Genomic DNA, 14,406 nt, shown 5'->3' with positions numbered 1-14,406 from the left:
GAGGAAAAGATGGGTAATGAGCATTTTGTTCTTACGTAGTTTGAATCATCCTTGACCCTCCTCCCCCAGTATTCTTTGTCTGCCTCCCTTCCCAAAGCAGAGAACAGAAGAAAGGAGGAACGTGGAGCCTCACTCCTCTGTCCATCTCTTTACCTGGTCCTTGGTGCTGGTTTGCCCAGGGAGGGTCGGGGATAGATTGAGCAGTATCTGTCCCTGCTCCTCATCTCTTTTCTTTTCTTTTCTTTTCTTTTCTTTTCTTTTCTTTTCTTTTCTTTTCTTTTCTTTTCTTTTCTTTTCTTTCCTTTCCTTTCCTTTCCTTTCCTTTCCTTTCCTTTTTCCTTTTTCTTCCTTCCTTTTTTCTTTCTTTCTCTTTCTTTTTGAAATTGTAAATTTTATTTAAATCCAAGTTAATATACAGTGTAGTATTGGTTTCAGGAGTAGAATTCAGTGATTCATCACTTACATACAACACCCAGTGCTCATCCCAGCAAGTGCCATCACCCATCTAGCCCATCCCTCAACCCAACAACATGCCTTCAGCAACCCCCAGTTTGTTTTCTATATTTCAGAATCTCTTATGGTTTGCCTCCCTGTTTTTATCTTATTTTTCCTTCCCTTCCCCTATGTTCATCTGTTTTGTTTCTTAAAATCCACGAGTGAAATCATATATTAATCTTTCTCTGACTTATGTTGCAAATGATAAGATTTCATTCTTTTTGATCAAGTAATATTCCATTATATGTATATATGAGGTATATATATATATATATATATATATATATACACACACACATACATACACATACATACATATATCATATATTCTTTATCTGTTTGTCAGTTGATGAACATTTGGGCTCTTTCCATAACTTGGCTATTTGGGTTCCTCCTTTCTGAGAAAGACATTTGAGGTTCTTGCTAAAAACTAGAGTGAAGAGACTACTTCTTAGAAGGGAATATTTTAGGTACGTTGATTGACTTTGAACTTTCAGTATTATGGTTGAATGGAATGGCAGTTTTTAAAAAAAGTCTGTTACTTGATATTTTGGTTCCATATGCAATTGATAACCTAAAATTTGAGATTAACTGTATCATTTCTTTTTTTTTTTTAATGTTTTTTAAAATTTATTTTTGAAAGAGACAGAGCATGAGCAGGGGAGGGGCAGAGAGAGACAGAAACACAGTCTGTGTGATTCAGACTCATGGTCGCAAGATCATGACCTGAGCCAAAGTCGGCTGCTGAAGGGACTGAGCCACTCAGACACCCCTAACTGTACCACTTCTTGGTTCTGGTAGCAGTATGTTTGCGGCTAGGAATCATTGTTAGTGTTGTCAGTGATGAAGACTAACTTCTTTTTTTTTTTTCCTAAGTTTATTCTTGAGAGGGAGAGAGCTCACACACGAGCGCAAGAGGGACAGAGAGAGAGAGAAAGAGAGAGAGAGTCCTCAGCAGACTACACAGTGTCAGTGTAGAGCCCGACACGGGGCTTAAACTTGTCAACTGTGAGATCATGACCTGAGCCCAAATCAAGAGTTGGACACTCAACTGACTGTGCCACCCACACCCCCCAAGAATAACATCTTAATGCTTGTTTTCTCATTGGTGGAAACTTTTACAGTGACATTTTCTCTAAACTGGCGTTTGTAATCCCGACAAAATTTATATTACATTGCAAAGTGTAGTAAACATATGCATGTCTTTCTTTTATAAACACAGATAGAGCTTATTGACAGAGTTGATGACATCTATCGGAACACTTCATGGGACAACGCGGGTTTTAAAGGTTACGGAATACAGATCGAGCAGGTACTTACCAACGGATGTGGCTTTTATTACTCAGCTGAGTGATGCCATCTAAGTATTTGTCACTTGTATTCAGAGTCCAGAAGCTTATCTTAGATTCTGATCTTAAGTATTTTCAAATGCCAGTGATTTTTATCTAATAAATTGTGCAGCGTTTTGAAATAATTATTTATAGATTGTGAAGTTTTTTGTTCTTAGGCTTGTTGTAGGCAGAATGCTTTTTTACATTGCTGTGATTTCTTCTTTCTCAGAATTTATTGTTTTTATCCTCTTCATTGTTTTACTTTTTTTTGATGATGCTTTGCATCTTTAGTCAGAATGCCGATACATACTGCTGAATCCTTAGAAAATGTATTCAAAAATACTGTGTACATTTGTAAGGCATTTATGCCTATAGAACCAGTGGGTCTCTTTTCCCCAGAATCTTCTGATTTTTTATAGTCTGTCAATGGAGTATGTCCAGCAATGATGTCTCAATGTCATCTTATCTTGCAGTAAAAGTTGTGTTAAATTGGTAATACTGATTAAAAAGATTTCTGAAATCAGCTATTGCTTTCGACAGACATTTTAATGTGTAAATTATCTTTATTTTTTCCAAGCTGTTTGTATTAAATTAACTATATTCTTATAGGTTCTATAGCCTAGAATTTAGAGCTTTAAAAAAAAAAAACTTTAGAAATCATGCATCATACTATACTTTATAAATGTTAAACGTTTGTAGTACTTGTATAAAACTAAGAGAATTATTTTTCCCTTTTCCATTCTCTTTTACTGTTTTGCATTTTCTTTTAAGTTATTATCTGAATAGGTAATGTATACACATGGTACAAAAGCCAGTGAAAAGTAAGTCTCTTCAGCCTCTGCCCACTGTCAAACCAGCCCCTTCCCAGAGCCATCCATGTCACGAGTTTCATAAGTATCGTTCTAGAAGTACTTTGTGCATGTATGGCATGTGTATGTGTATGTGTGTATTTGACACATGGTGGTCTGCTCTACTCTTGCACCTTGCTTTTTCATTTTGCGAATATGTTGGCGATTATTCCGTTATGGTACATAGAAAGCTGCCTCACTTGTTTAAAACAGCTGCATTGTGTTCAAGTTTTAGGGAACCAAGAAATAAAACTCCTTTTTTGCCTTAAGAACTTGGAACCACTTGGAAAAATAGGTGCAGTATAGGAGATAAAAATCTCAGCTTTATGATAACGATGACACTTGGGTTGGAGGATGTGGTTTAGCTGGGCAGTTGCACTGGGCTTCCCTCTATTTCATCCCAGAATTGATCTTGACCACCTACCACCAAAGCCGCAGAGGCAGAGCCCTCCCCTGTGAGCTTACTGCTTGGTGGCAGACCAGACACACTCTGTCCAGGCAGGCAGATCCGGAAGGCAGGCAGATCCAGAAACGGCTGAGCTGAGCATGGCTTAGTTCTTTTTCCTAAACAAACTCACCAGTTGATAACGTTTCATTTCTTTTGGAGAAAACCCTTTGTTCCCTTTTTTATTAAAGCAGGATTAACGTGAATTTTTACTGTATGTGCAAGGAAAAGCCCCTGTCCTTTATAATCTTTTATTCCTCTGCAATGATAGACATGTAATTGTTCTGTGTCTCTGAATCATTGATTATATTGGAATAAATATTTTAGGCTCATAGAACCCAAGTTCTCATTTTATCAGACCAAATATAGAGGAAGTAAGAATTTTTTTTACATATAATTTATTGTCGAATTGGTTTCCATACAATACCCAGTGCTCATCCCAACAGGTGCCCTCCTCAATGCCAAGGAAGTAAGAGTTTAGAAGCACATTTACAAATTGATAAATCATTCATTGACCTACATATTTTCCATACCATATGCTTCTCAGTTTGTTTTTAAACATTGAATATTAGAGCTGAAGAATCTTATGGAACTTGGGTTTAAAACATTGTTTCTAGAGTGGTAGGTGATCTTATTTTGAATAGCTAAAACAATGCAGTATTATTTCAGAGTCTTCTGACTTTTTTCTGAAGTGTTCTAAGTGTATCGTCTCTTTAAGTATAGATTCGCATTCTCAAGTCTCCACAAGATGTGAAACCTGGTGAAAGGCACTATAACATGGCAAAAAGTTACCCAAATGAAGAAAAGGATGCTTGGGATGTGAAGATGTTGCTAGAGGTAGGTGGTGGAATCCTTAGTGGGACCCTGTGAGCGTCCTTTCTGGTTTCTAATACACGAGGTGTGTCTGCATTAATGAAGGGGCGCATCAACAAAGGTTATTGAAAATCAGGAGCAGCTTCCCCCCTGCCCAATCCAGCAGTGACCTCACCCCTGCAGCCTGGCAGACAGCACAATGGGCCAAAAAGTTATGAAAATGAAAAATGCTTGAGAGTGGTGCTTCTTAAACTTAGTATCTTTGAGAACCTAGTGAAGTATTGGGACTTCAGAAAGTAGATGGATACCCAATATGTACATTTTTTGCACACCATTTTGTGCAGGTTTCTTTGAAACTCATCAGTAGATCTCCTAGGCCAGGATATGTCAAACAGTATGACAGTGTATTGGTAGAAATATAACTTGGAGATCTGAAAGTTTTCTACAGGATTTAAAAATCTTTGTATCTTGGGGCACCTGGGTGGCTCTGTCAGTTAAGCAGCCAACTTTGGCTCAAGTCACGATCTCACGGCTCCTGGGTTTGAGCCTCACATCAGGCTCTGTGCTGACAGGTCAGAGCCTAGAGCCTGCTTTGGATTCTGTGTCTCTGTCTCTGTCTCTCTCTCTGTCTCTCTCTCTCTCTCTGCCTCTCTCTGCCCCTCCTCTGCTTGCTCTGTCTCTCTCACTCAAAAAAATAAACACTGGAAAAAAATAAAAATCTTTGTGTCTTTATTCTGGTGATAAATCTAAAGGTAGCCTAATCATTTTCTGCCATTTGGATTCTTGACAGGGTATGATTGATCCTTTTTGCCACATGATTTCAATGTCTTGGGTTTGTATATGCTATTGCTTTGTGGTAAAATGGCCTTTTATGAAGTGATAGTGATCTTTAATATGTTAGTAAGTGTATTGGTGTCCAATGGTTGCTCTCACAAATTACTGCAAATTCAGCAGCTTCTAACAATGCTTATTTATCTAATAGTTTCCATGGGTTAGGCCATGCATAGCATGGCTCATCAGTCTCACAAGGCAAAAATTAAGTTTTCAAAGCTTGAATTAAAGGATATTCCCAACTCTTCATCCAAGTTGAGATCGATAGAGTGCTTCATCGTATAGTACCCTACATGCCTTATCTGCTGTGTTTCACTGCCATCCCAGAGGTTGAGACAGCACTGTTCCCCCCCCCCCTTTTTTTTTTTTAATGGTTGTTTATTTTTGAGAGAAAGAGAGATAAGTATGAGTGGTGGAGGGGCAGGAAGAGAGGGAGACACAGAATCCGAAGCAGGCTCCAGGCTCCAGGCTCCAGGCTCCAGGCTCCAGGCTCCAGGCTCCAGGCTCCAAGCTGCTAGCACAGAGCCCGATGCGGGGCTTGAACCCATTAGCCGTGAGATAGTGACCTGAGCTGAAGTGGGACGCCCAACTGACTGGGCCACCCAGGCGCCCCTAGCACCGTTGACTTCTAAAGAGGCTCACCAAGTGAGTTAGTGTGTTAGGTCTGCTAGTAACAAAGCACCACAGACCAGGGGGCTTAACAGAATTTTATTTCTCATAGTTCTGGAGGCTGAAAAACCAAAGCAAACTTAAAAAAAAAGAAAGAAAAACCTGCAGAACCTGGGCACCTGGCTGGCTCAGTCAGAAGAGTATGCGACTCTTAATCTTGGGGTTGTTTGAGCCACGTTGGGTGTAGAGATTACCAAAAATAAATAGGGGGGAAAAAACCCTATAAAACCAATAGAATCCTTGAAATACTTTAGAGGGATCCGTTTTGGTATGAGGTCCTACATCTCCTGAAGGGAATATTCAAGCACTGAGACTGACAGAAGTGAAATGTCTTCAGGGCCAGGCTGCATGTCTGCACACTAGCCCTCTTAGTTTTGAGCTGTTCTAAAAAGCTGCCAAGCTCTTCCCTGTCATACCCTCCTCCCTGACTAGACAGCACTCCGTTCCTTAATGTGTGCAGGTGGGTGAGAAGTGTAGGTAATTGTACTCAGTTTTGTGGGCTGAGGCAGAAGCGCAGTCAGTCGTATGTTATCGTTCCCCGGTGTCGGGCCGAAACGTCTTTTAGTCTGATGTCATTGTTAATCTAATTAAGAATGCTTTTTTTTTCTTAAAGCAATTTAGCTTTGATATAGCTGAGGAAGCATCTAAAGTCTGCCTCGCACATCTTTTCACCTATCAAGATTTTGACATGGGAACTCTTGGATTAGCTTACGTCGGTTCTCCCAGAGCAAACAGCCACGGAGGTGTTTGTCCAAAGGGTAAGTTTCCATTTGTTGTGTGGCTGTGTGAGAATGGCAGACTGAGTAGATTGTATTGTAGTTCTGTGCTAAATGAGCAATCTGTCTCTGTTTCCTTTGTCCTCTAGCTTACTATAGTCCAATTGGAAAGAAGAATATCTATTTGAATAGTGGTTTGACCAGCACAAAAAATTATGGTAAAACCATCCTTACAAAGGTATGTTCTCTTATTTTTTAAAAGGATAGATTTTGAGTTTATTGTGGTAGAACCTCAACTTTATATATTTACGTAGGTATCTTTTAGAAAAGTAATACATGCTTTTGTTAGTTTGTTTCCACCTAAAAATATAACATGTGTTTTGGAGGGAAATGTGAAAATAAAAAATACAAAGGAAAAGATAAAATTACCTGTGAGATTTCTTTTGAGACCCTCCCACCCAGGGCCATTGTTTCTCCTGAAGACACCACCACCCACCCACCCCCCCCACTCCCCGCCCCGGCCCTGCCCCGAACTCTTCATCTTGTGGCTCTTAGGCTCCTGGTCCTGCTGTGTAGCTGTCATTTGAAGACCTCTCCATACTCCGTCATTTCCTGAACCTCATCTTCTTCCTCTTTGTTGATTTATACCATCATTTTGGTGTAGCGTATGTTCCAGAGCTTCCTAAGAAAGCATACGTGAGAGGCAAATTGAGATTTTTACATATCTGAAAATGTCTTTACCCTACTCTTAAATTTGATTGATAATTAAGTTTTCTCAGTGCTTGAAGGCATCGCTCCATTATCTTCTGCTGTTTTGTGTTACTATTAGAATCTGAAGTCATTCCGATTTTTTATCCTTTGTATGTGACCAGTTTTTTCCTCTAGAAGATTTTAGGATCTTGTTTTTGCCCAGGTAGATCCATTAGGAATGGGTAAGGCACATTCCAGCAAATCCATACAACTGAAAAGCCAATAAACATTGACTTAAATAATAGGGGTATTTGCCTCAGTCAACGACAAGGTCATGGATAGCATCCTGTGGGTGCTGTAGCAGCTCGGTGATGCCCTCAGGGAGCCCGGATGTTTCCAGTTTTCACTCAGCCACTCTGAGCACAGGCCTCTGTCCTCCTGCTTATCATCTCCTGCTCACAAGGTGGTTCTCTTCTGTGTTGCAGAAAGGACAAAGCCTAGTCTGTCCCTTTCTAAAAGCTTCTCTGTGGAAGTCCCACCCACTGGCTTCTGTTTATATCCCACTGGACAGAACCAGTCACGAGGCTGACCTACCCTCAAGGAAATATGGAAAGGTGGTTTATTTTAGTTGAGTGTATTGCCACCTGAGTGGGATTAGGAAGGGGAGAATGGATATTGATAGGAAATACTAATCTGATACACTGGTAGTTTGGCTACGATGTTATAGTTGGTGTAGGTATTTTATTCCACTGTGCTGGGCCCTTCAATCCAGACACTCCCAACCCCCACAGTCCAACTGGTACTCTGTCGTTGATCACATTAATCAAGACCCCATTTAAGAAATCACGGCCTAGCTGGCCAATGCAGCTGATGGTTGGTATCAGGAAATAATGTTTTCTTTGCACGCTCCTTAAGGAAGCTGACCTGGTTACAACTCATGAATTGGGACACAATTTTGGAGCAGAACATGATCCGGATGGCCTAGCGGAATGTGCCCCAAATGAGGACCAGGGAGGAAAATATGTTATGTATCCCATAGCGGTGAGTGGAGATCACGAGAACAATAAGGTGTGTATCTTTTGGAGCTTTTTAAGGTTAGGAAAGAAAGAGGCTATATTTAATTATAATGAGAGCCCAGTAAAGCATTCAGTTCTAGGGATGGAGCTGCAAATTACAAAGTACCCTCAAACCTGGTTGTGTGTTTGAGAGTGAAACATGGTCCATCAGATCTGGTTAAAGCTATCATTTCGACTGGTATCAAAGCTAATCATATGTTGATTTGGGCTATATGGAAAATCAGTGACAGTAATGGCTTGTATTGGAGGTCTAAATGGCAAGGTCTGGTGCAAGTTAAAAATTTCCTGTCATTTCTTATACAAGTTATCATTCATTTTAAGTCTACAGTACTTAACAATTGGTATGGTTTTTTGTTGTTGTTTTGTTTTTAATATTTGTTTATTTTCGATAGAGAAAGAGACAGAGTGTGAGCCAGGGAGGGTCAGAGAGAGAGAGGGAGACAACAGAATCCAAAACGGGTTCCAGGCTCTGAGCTATCAACTATCAGCTCAGAGCCTGATGCGGGGCTCAAACTCACAAACTGTGAGATCATGACCTGAGCCGAAGTTGGACACCCAACTGACTGAGCCACCCAGGCGCCCCTGGCATGGGTTTTTAAAAAAAAAATTTTTAATGTTTATTTTTGAGAGAGAGAGAGAGAGAGAGAGAGAGAGAGAGAGAGAGAGAGAGAATATTCTAGTTGGGGAGGGGCAGAGAGAGGAGACCCAATTTGAAGCAGGCTCCAGGCTCTGAGCTGTTAGCACAGAGCCTGACGTGGGGCTCAAACCCATGAACTATATGAGATCATGACCTGAGCTGAAGTCAAACACTTAACTGACTGAGCCACCTAGGCGCCCCTGCATGTTTTTATAAACTTCAACACAATCCGTAATTTGACAGAGTATAAGCCTCCCGCAGGAAAGGCCTGTGCTTGTCGTGTTCACAGCTCTGTCTCCAGTACCTAGTAGGGGTACCTGGCATATAATAGTTTGTTGAGTAACTAAATTAACAGTTGGCTCCTAGGATTTTTGAGAGTACACCAGTCCTTGGCATGGGGTACTGTGAGCCTCTTGAGAGACGGTAAGAGTGGCTGTGGCTGACTTAGAGTTTGGATTGAAAGTGTTCATCGGTGTCTGATTCTTGCATTTTACTTGGTGTTAAACAGCATGAGGCATAATGAGGAAAACATACTGGTTTTGTTGCTGAGTGAGAGTTGGCTGGCTGTACCCGGGAAAGACGGTGAAGTGTTTCTCCTGACTCTTCTTTTGAGCCGGCACTTGGCTCTTTAGAGCCTGGCATGGAGCTAGAGGACCAGGTTATTTTTGTGTTTCCCTGGTCCCGGCCCTGCTTTTTTGAAAGTGTCTTTCTCATGTTCTTTTATCCTCTTTTTCCTTGGCTATTATGTATAAACAGTCTCTTCTTCTTTTGCAATGCACCTGAAGTTTTATTTTTCCTCTGCCTGATAGCTCCCGCCCGAGGCCCTTTTCCCTCCTCATTTCTGCCTACTCTTCCGACTTATCACATTCCCTGTTGAGTTTTCCTCCATTTTTCTGAGTTGTCTCTGCATTTCTGAATATGTACATTGTAGTTCAGGGCTGTTCAGTAGAAGGTTCTGGGATGATGGCAATATTCTGTGTTAATACAGTAGCCACTAGCCAGATGTGGCCATTGAGCACTTGAAATGTAGCTGGAGAGACTGAATAACTGAATTTTAAGTTCTATTTTATTTAAATTCAATAGTGATTGCCTGGGGCTGGAGGTAAGAATGGGAATTAACTGTAAATGGACACAAGGGATCTTATTGGAGGCAAGAAAATGTCCACAATGTGGTGATGGCCACGCCACTTGATAAAGTGACTGGGAATCGTTGACTTGTACATTTGAGATGGGTGAATTTTGTGATATGTAAAATACGTCTTACTAAAGCTATTAAAAAACAACAACAACAACAAACCAGTGTGAGGGCAGAGGGGAAGTGGTGAGGGTACAGAGGAGTCATGAAGGCGTGAGTCGGTCCTCGTAGAAGCTGGTGAGCGGCATGTGGGTGTTGACAATACTGTTCTGTCCATGACGAGTGAACATTTCTTTTTTTTAACTTATTTTTTTAATTTTTATTTATTTTTTAAATTTACATCCAAGTCAGCATATGGTGTAACAATGATTTCAGGAGTAGATTCTTTAATGCCCGTTACCCATTTAGCGCATCGCCCCTCCTACAACCCCTCCAGTAATCCTCTGTTCTCCATATTTGAGAGTCTCTTATGTTTTTGTCCCCCTCCCTGTTTTTATATTATTTTTGCTTCCCTTCCCTTATGTTCATCTGTTCTGTGTCTTAAAGTCCTCATATGAGTGAAGCCTTAAGATTTTTGTCTTTCTCTGACTCATTTCACTTAGCATAATACCTCGCTGTTCCATCCACATAGTTGCAAATGGCAACATTTCATTCTTTTTGATTGCCGAGTAATAAATACTCCATTGTATGTATATACCACATTTTCTTTATCCCTTCATGCATCGATGGACATTTGGGCTCTTTCCATCCTTTGGCTATTGTCGATAGTGCTGCTGTAAACATGGGGGTGCATGTGTCCCTTCGAAACAGCACACCTGTATCCCTTGGATAAATACCCAGTAGTGCAGTTGCTGGGTCATAGGGTAGTTCGATTTTTAATTTTTTGAAGAACCTCCATACTGTTTTCCAGAGTGGCTGCACCAGTTTGCATTCCCAGTGAGTGAACATTTCTGTAAGTGTGAAGTACGTGGTGAGGAAAAATAAATTTACGGAGCCACACTTGGCTCGTGGCTACAGTATTGGACAGTGCACTCTAGATTGTAGTCATTTGCTTCTTTGTTACGAGGATGGGGTCGGTGTTTTGGGGGATATCGTCTTACTTTTTGGCAGACTCTTTTTGTACAAGTTCTCCTCAGTGAACTTTCCCCACGAGCTCTTCAAGCGGCCCGGGAAGGACTTCCTAATGAGAACGGTGCCTGGCCAGGCCTTTTGTTTTTTAATTCAGGAAGTGTTGGTCTGTCCTTGTTGGATGTAGAGCTTACTTAAAAAGTCAAAATAAGAAAAGATGGGCCACCTGGGTGGCTCAGTCGTTTGAGCGTCTAACTAGCTCAGGTCATGATCTTGCGGTCAGTGGGTTCGAGCCCCACATTGGGCTCTATGCTGATAGCTCAGAGCCTGGAGCCTGCTTCATTTTCTGTCTCTCCCTCTCTCTCTGCCCCTCCGCTACTCACGCTCTCTGTCTCTCATAAATGAACGAGTGTTAAAAAATAAAAGAAAAAAAAAGTGTAGGACAAAAAAAGAGGTGTTAGTCTATCAAAAACAATTTATCCATTTATTTTGTTCCAAGCATGTCATATTTTGCGTATTTTCTGTTAGTTTGGTTTACCCAACTAACAAACTTGTAAAAATATATTAGGTTATCTTCTAATCTACATTTTAAATCGATTCCTTAATAAAAATGTTTTTAACTAGATTAAAAGGGCTCCAGGTTCCTCGACCTCAAAAGACAGGGCCTGGCACCTCCCGCAGACCAGCTGCTGAGAAGTGACATGTGGCCTAGTGACTTGTGCGGCAGGCCTTCTGTGTGGCCAGATGGCCTGAGGGATTTTTGGCACAAGAGGAGAGAGTGTGGGAAGGATGCAAAGAGAAGGCCAGAAGTCTTCAGGGAGCGTGGAGGCCACAAAGGGGAGACCAGAGCAACGGCCACATTCCCCTTGAGCCCTGCCGAGGGGCCCTGCTGCTCAGGTGTGGCTCTGATAAGTTAGTGAGGAGGTCTTCTTATGGCTTCAGTGTCCATTCGAATTACTTATGATCTCATCTCCCATAAGTGAACTTCTAAAGTTGAGTTCATGGATCTGCAGTGCTGGTGAATAAACCCAGCAAATTCTAACCGCCTGAGGCTAGACAGCAATAATACCCCTTAAATATCTTTATTTAAAACAAATACTTTTACTATAAAATAAAAATCTTTACCATAAAAAAAAAAAATCCTTTAATTTTTTTTTTTTTTTTTAATGTTTTTATTTTTGAGACAGAGAGCATGAGCAGGGGAGGAGCAGAGAGAGAGGGAGACACAGAATCTGAAGCAGTCTCCAGGCTCTGAGCTGTCAGCACAGAGCCCGACGCGGGGCTCGAACCCATGGACCGTGAGATCATGACCTGAGCCGAAGTCGGACGCCCAACTGACTGAGCCACCCAGGCGCCCCCAAAAATCCTTTAAAAAAAAAAAGCCCAGGGGCGCCTGGGTGGCTCTGTCGGGTTGAGTGTCCGACTTCGGCTCAGGTCATGATCTCACGGTCCGTGGGTTTGAGCCCCGCGTCGGGCTCTGTGCTGACAGCTCAGAGCCTGGAGCCTTGGATTCGGTGTCTCCCTCTCTCTCTGTCAGAACTAAATAAACATTAAAAAAAATTAAAAAAAAAAAAAAAAACCCAGTTAGGATTTCTGTTCAAGGGATAAGGTCTTGAATATCTTCTAAAAGTAATCTTTCAGGGCTCAGTGGTGGCTCAGTTGGTCGCGTCCAACTCTTGATTTCAGCTCAGGTCATGATCTCATGGTTCGTGAGTTCAAACTCCGCATCAGGTTTTGCACTGACAGTACGGAACCTGCTTGGGATTCTCTGTCTCTCCCTCTCTCTCTGCCCTTCTCCTGCTCGTACTTTCTTTCAAAAATAAATAAACATTTATAAGTTAAATAAATAGATAAAGAGATAAATAAAAGTAATCCTTTTGTCATCTGATTCGGTGGTCACAATTACCTTTGGAGGGTCCTGTGTTCTCTGCTCCTCAAGGGCATGGTCTTCTCTAGGGAGAAAGTGAAGCCATTTTAGCAAAAGTGCAGCAACTGTGGAGACCTTCCCTCAAGAAAGTGCACTAAATTTTCCTCAGGTCTCTTGCTCCTTTTCTTGCTAATTTCAGATGGTTTGCAAAATGAACTCCATTTTAGAGCTCCTGGTAAAAAAAATCCCCAAATTTATTAGAAGGCCATTTCCATGGTTCTGTACCGAAAATGGTGGGGGAACTAGGGTAGAGGCTTCCTTTGAGATACTGCTTAACTGTAGAAATCACAAAGAAATTGTTAAAATCACGGGGATCCATGTGAATATTTAGGTTACAATTTGGGATTTAATCTTTTAGTAGACCATATGTAAGGTAATCTCATGCCTCTGACTATGCTCAGCTATTTAAAAGCTTTGTTTTTTGTTTGTTTTTTTAATTTATGTTTGAGAGAGAGTCTGCAAACGGGAGGGGCAGAGAGAGAGGGAGCCCAAGAATCTGAAGCAGGCTCTGTGCTGACAGCAGAGAGCCCCACACAGGGCTCGAACTCACGAACCCAGAGATCATGACCTGAGCCTAAGTCGGTCACTAATCCGACTGAGTCACCCAGGCACCCCTAAAAACTTTAAACATGGGTCATTCATACCCATAGGCAGGGAAAGAGAAGGAGGTGAATCAGAAATTCGCGGCATCCCCGAATCGTTATGTCCTGGAAGATGATGGTGTGTTCCTAATTCTCACTGGCACTGTGGCGGTGCCAGGTGCCATGCCTGGGGACAGGACAGCGTAGAGTCTGGTGGAGCCAGACTGTTGGTCCTCTCGAGGGACAGGCTGGGATGCACGGTCTCACTGTACAGCCTGCCCGTGAAGAATTTTTAGGCTCGGGGCGCCTGGGTGGCGCAGTCGGTTAAGCGTCCGACTTCAGCCAGGTCACGATCTCGCGGTCCGTGAGTTCGAGCCCCGCGTCAGGCTCTGGGCTGATGGCTCGGAGCCTGGAGCCTGTTTCCGATTCTGTGTCTCCCTCTCTCTCTGCCCCTCCCCCGTTCATGCTCTGTCTCTCTCTGTCCCAAAAATAAAAAAAAAAAAAAAAAAACGTTGAAAAAGAATTTTTAGGCTCTTACCCAAATCCATACCAGCTTTTAGCCCCCTACTCAGGGAGGTAACTTGATTCCATGTAACTGGCATTTTGAGGAGACAGTGATGGAACTTGACATGCCTTCAAGGTGGCTCTGACTGTGGCTTTTACATTGAGAGTTTGTCTCTAGGGAAGAAACACGAACACTACATGGGAATGCATTTTTATTGTTACTTTGGGTCCTTTGTGGCCTTCTTTCTTTCAAGATGTTTTCAAACTGCAGTAAGCAGTCCATCTATAAGACCATTGAAAGTAAGGCCCAGGAGTGTTTCCAAGAACGAAGCAACAAAGTGTGTGGGAACTCCAGGGTGGACGAAGGAGAGGAGTGCGATCCTGGCATCATGTACCTGAACAACGACACCTGCTGCAGCAGCGAATGCATGCTCAAGGAGGGTGTGCAGTGCAGGTGAGCACACGTGGCTGTGGGGGAAGAGCAGTTGGAAAACGCAGGGGCTTTGGAATCGTGAAAGGGTGTGTGCGCGCGCTTGCACGTGTGTTTGTCCTTTTTGTCCTTGTTACAGCAAGAAAAATGCTTTCTGGAAAGCAGTTTGACTTTATGTTACAAAATCTGTAACCTCGTGTACTCTTTGAT

General features: G+C 42.1%; 1 protein-coding gene across 5 annotated transcripts in view; it reads left to right on the top strand.

Moving 5' to 3' along the window:
* The window catches only part of ADAM17 (ADAM metallopeptidase domain 17), a 52,806-nt gene that overhangs the window by 25,050 nt on the left and 13,350 nt on the right, over positions 1-14,406 (top strand). For 4 of the 5 annotated variants that reach the window (XR_009248170.1, XM_058682504.1, XM_058682506.1 and 1 more), the window contains 6 exons: positions 1,718-1,807; positions 3,843-3,956; positions 6,046-6,190; positions 6,298-6,386; positions 7,754-7,906; positions 14,021-14,220. Coding sequence is in view for 4 of the 5 variants with exons in the window: in XM_058682504.1 (XP_058538487.1) it covers positions 1,718-1,807; positions 3,843-3,956; positions 6,046-6,190; positions 6,298-6,386; positions 7,754-7,906; positions 14,021-14,220 (791 nt within the window). In the remaining variant the exon portion in view is untranslated. Of the gene's footprint in view, positions 1-1,717; positions 1,808-3,837; positions 3,957-6,045; positions 6,191-6,297; positions 6,387-7,753; positions 7,907-14,020; positions 14,221-14,406 lie in introns of those variants that run through there. The other variant, XM_058682507.1, reaches the window with a different exon arrangement.

The sequence above is a fragment of the Neofelis nebulosa genome, chromosome 9, assembly GCF_028018385.1.
Source record: "Neofelis nebulosa isolate mNeoNeb1 chromosome 9, mNeoNeb1.pri, whole genome shotgun sequence".
NCBI lineage: Eukaryota > Metazoa > Chordata > Mammalia > Carnivora > Felidae > Neofelis > Neofelis nebulosa.
This window is presented reverse-complemented; position numbering and strand designations above follow the sequence as displayed.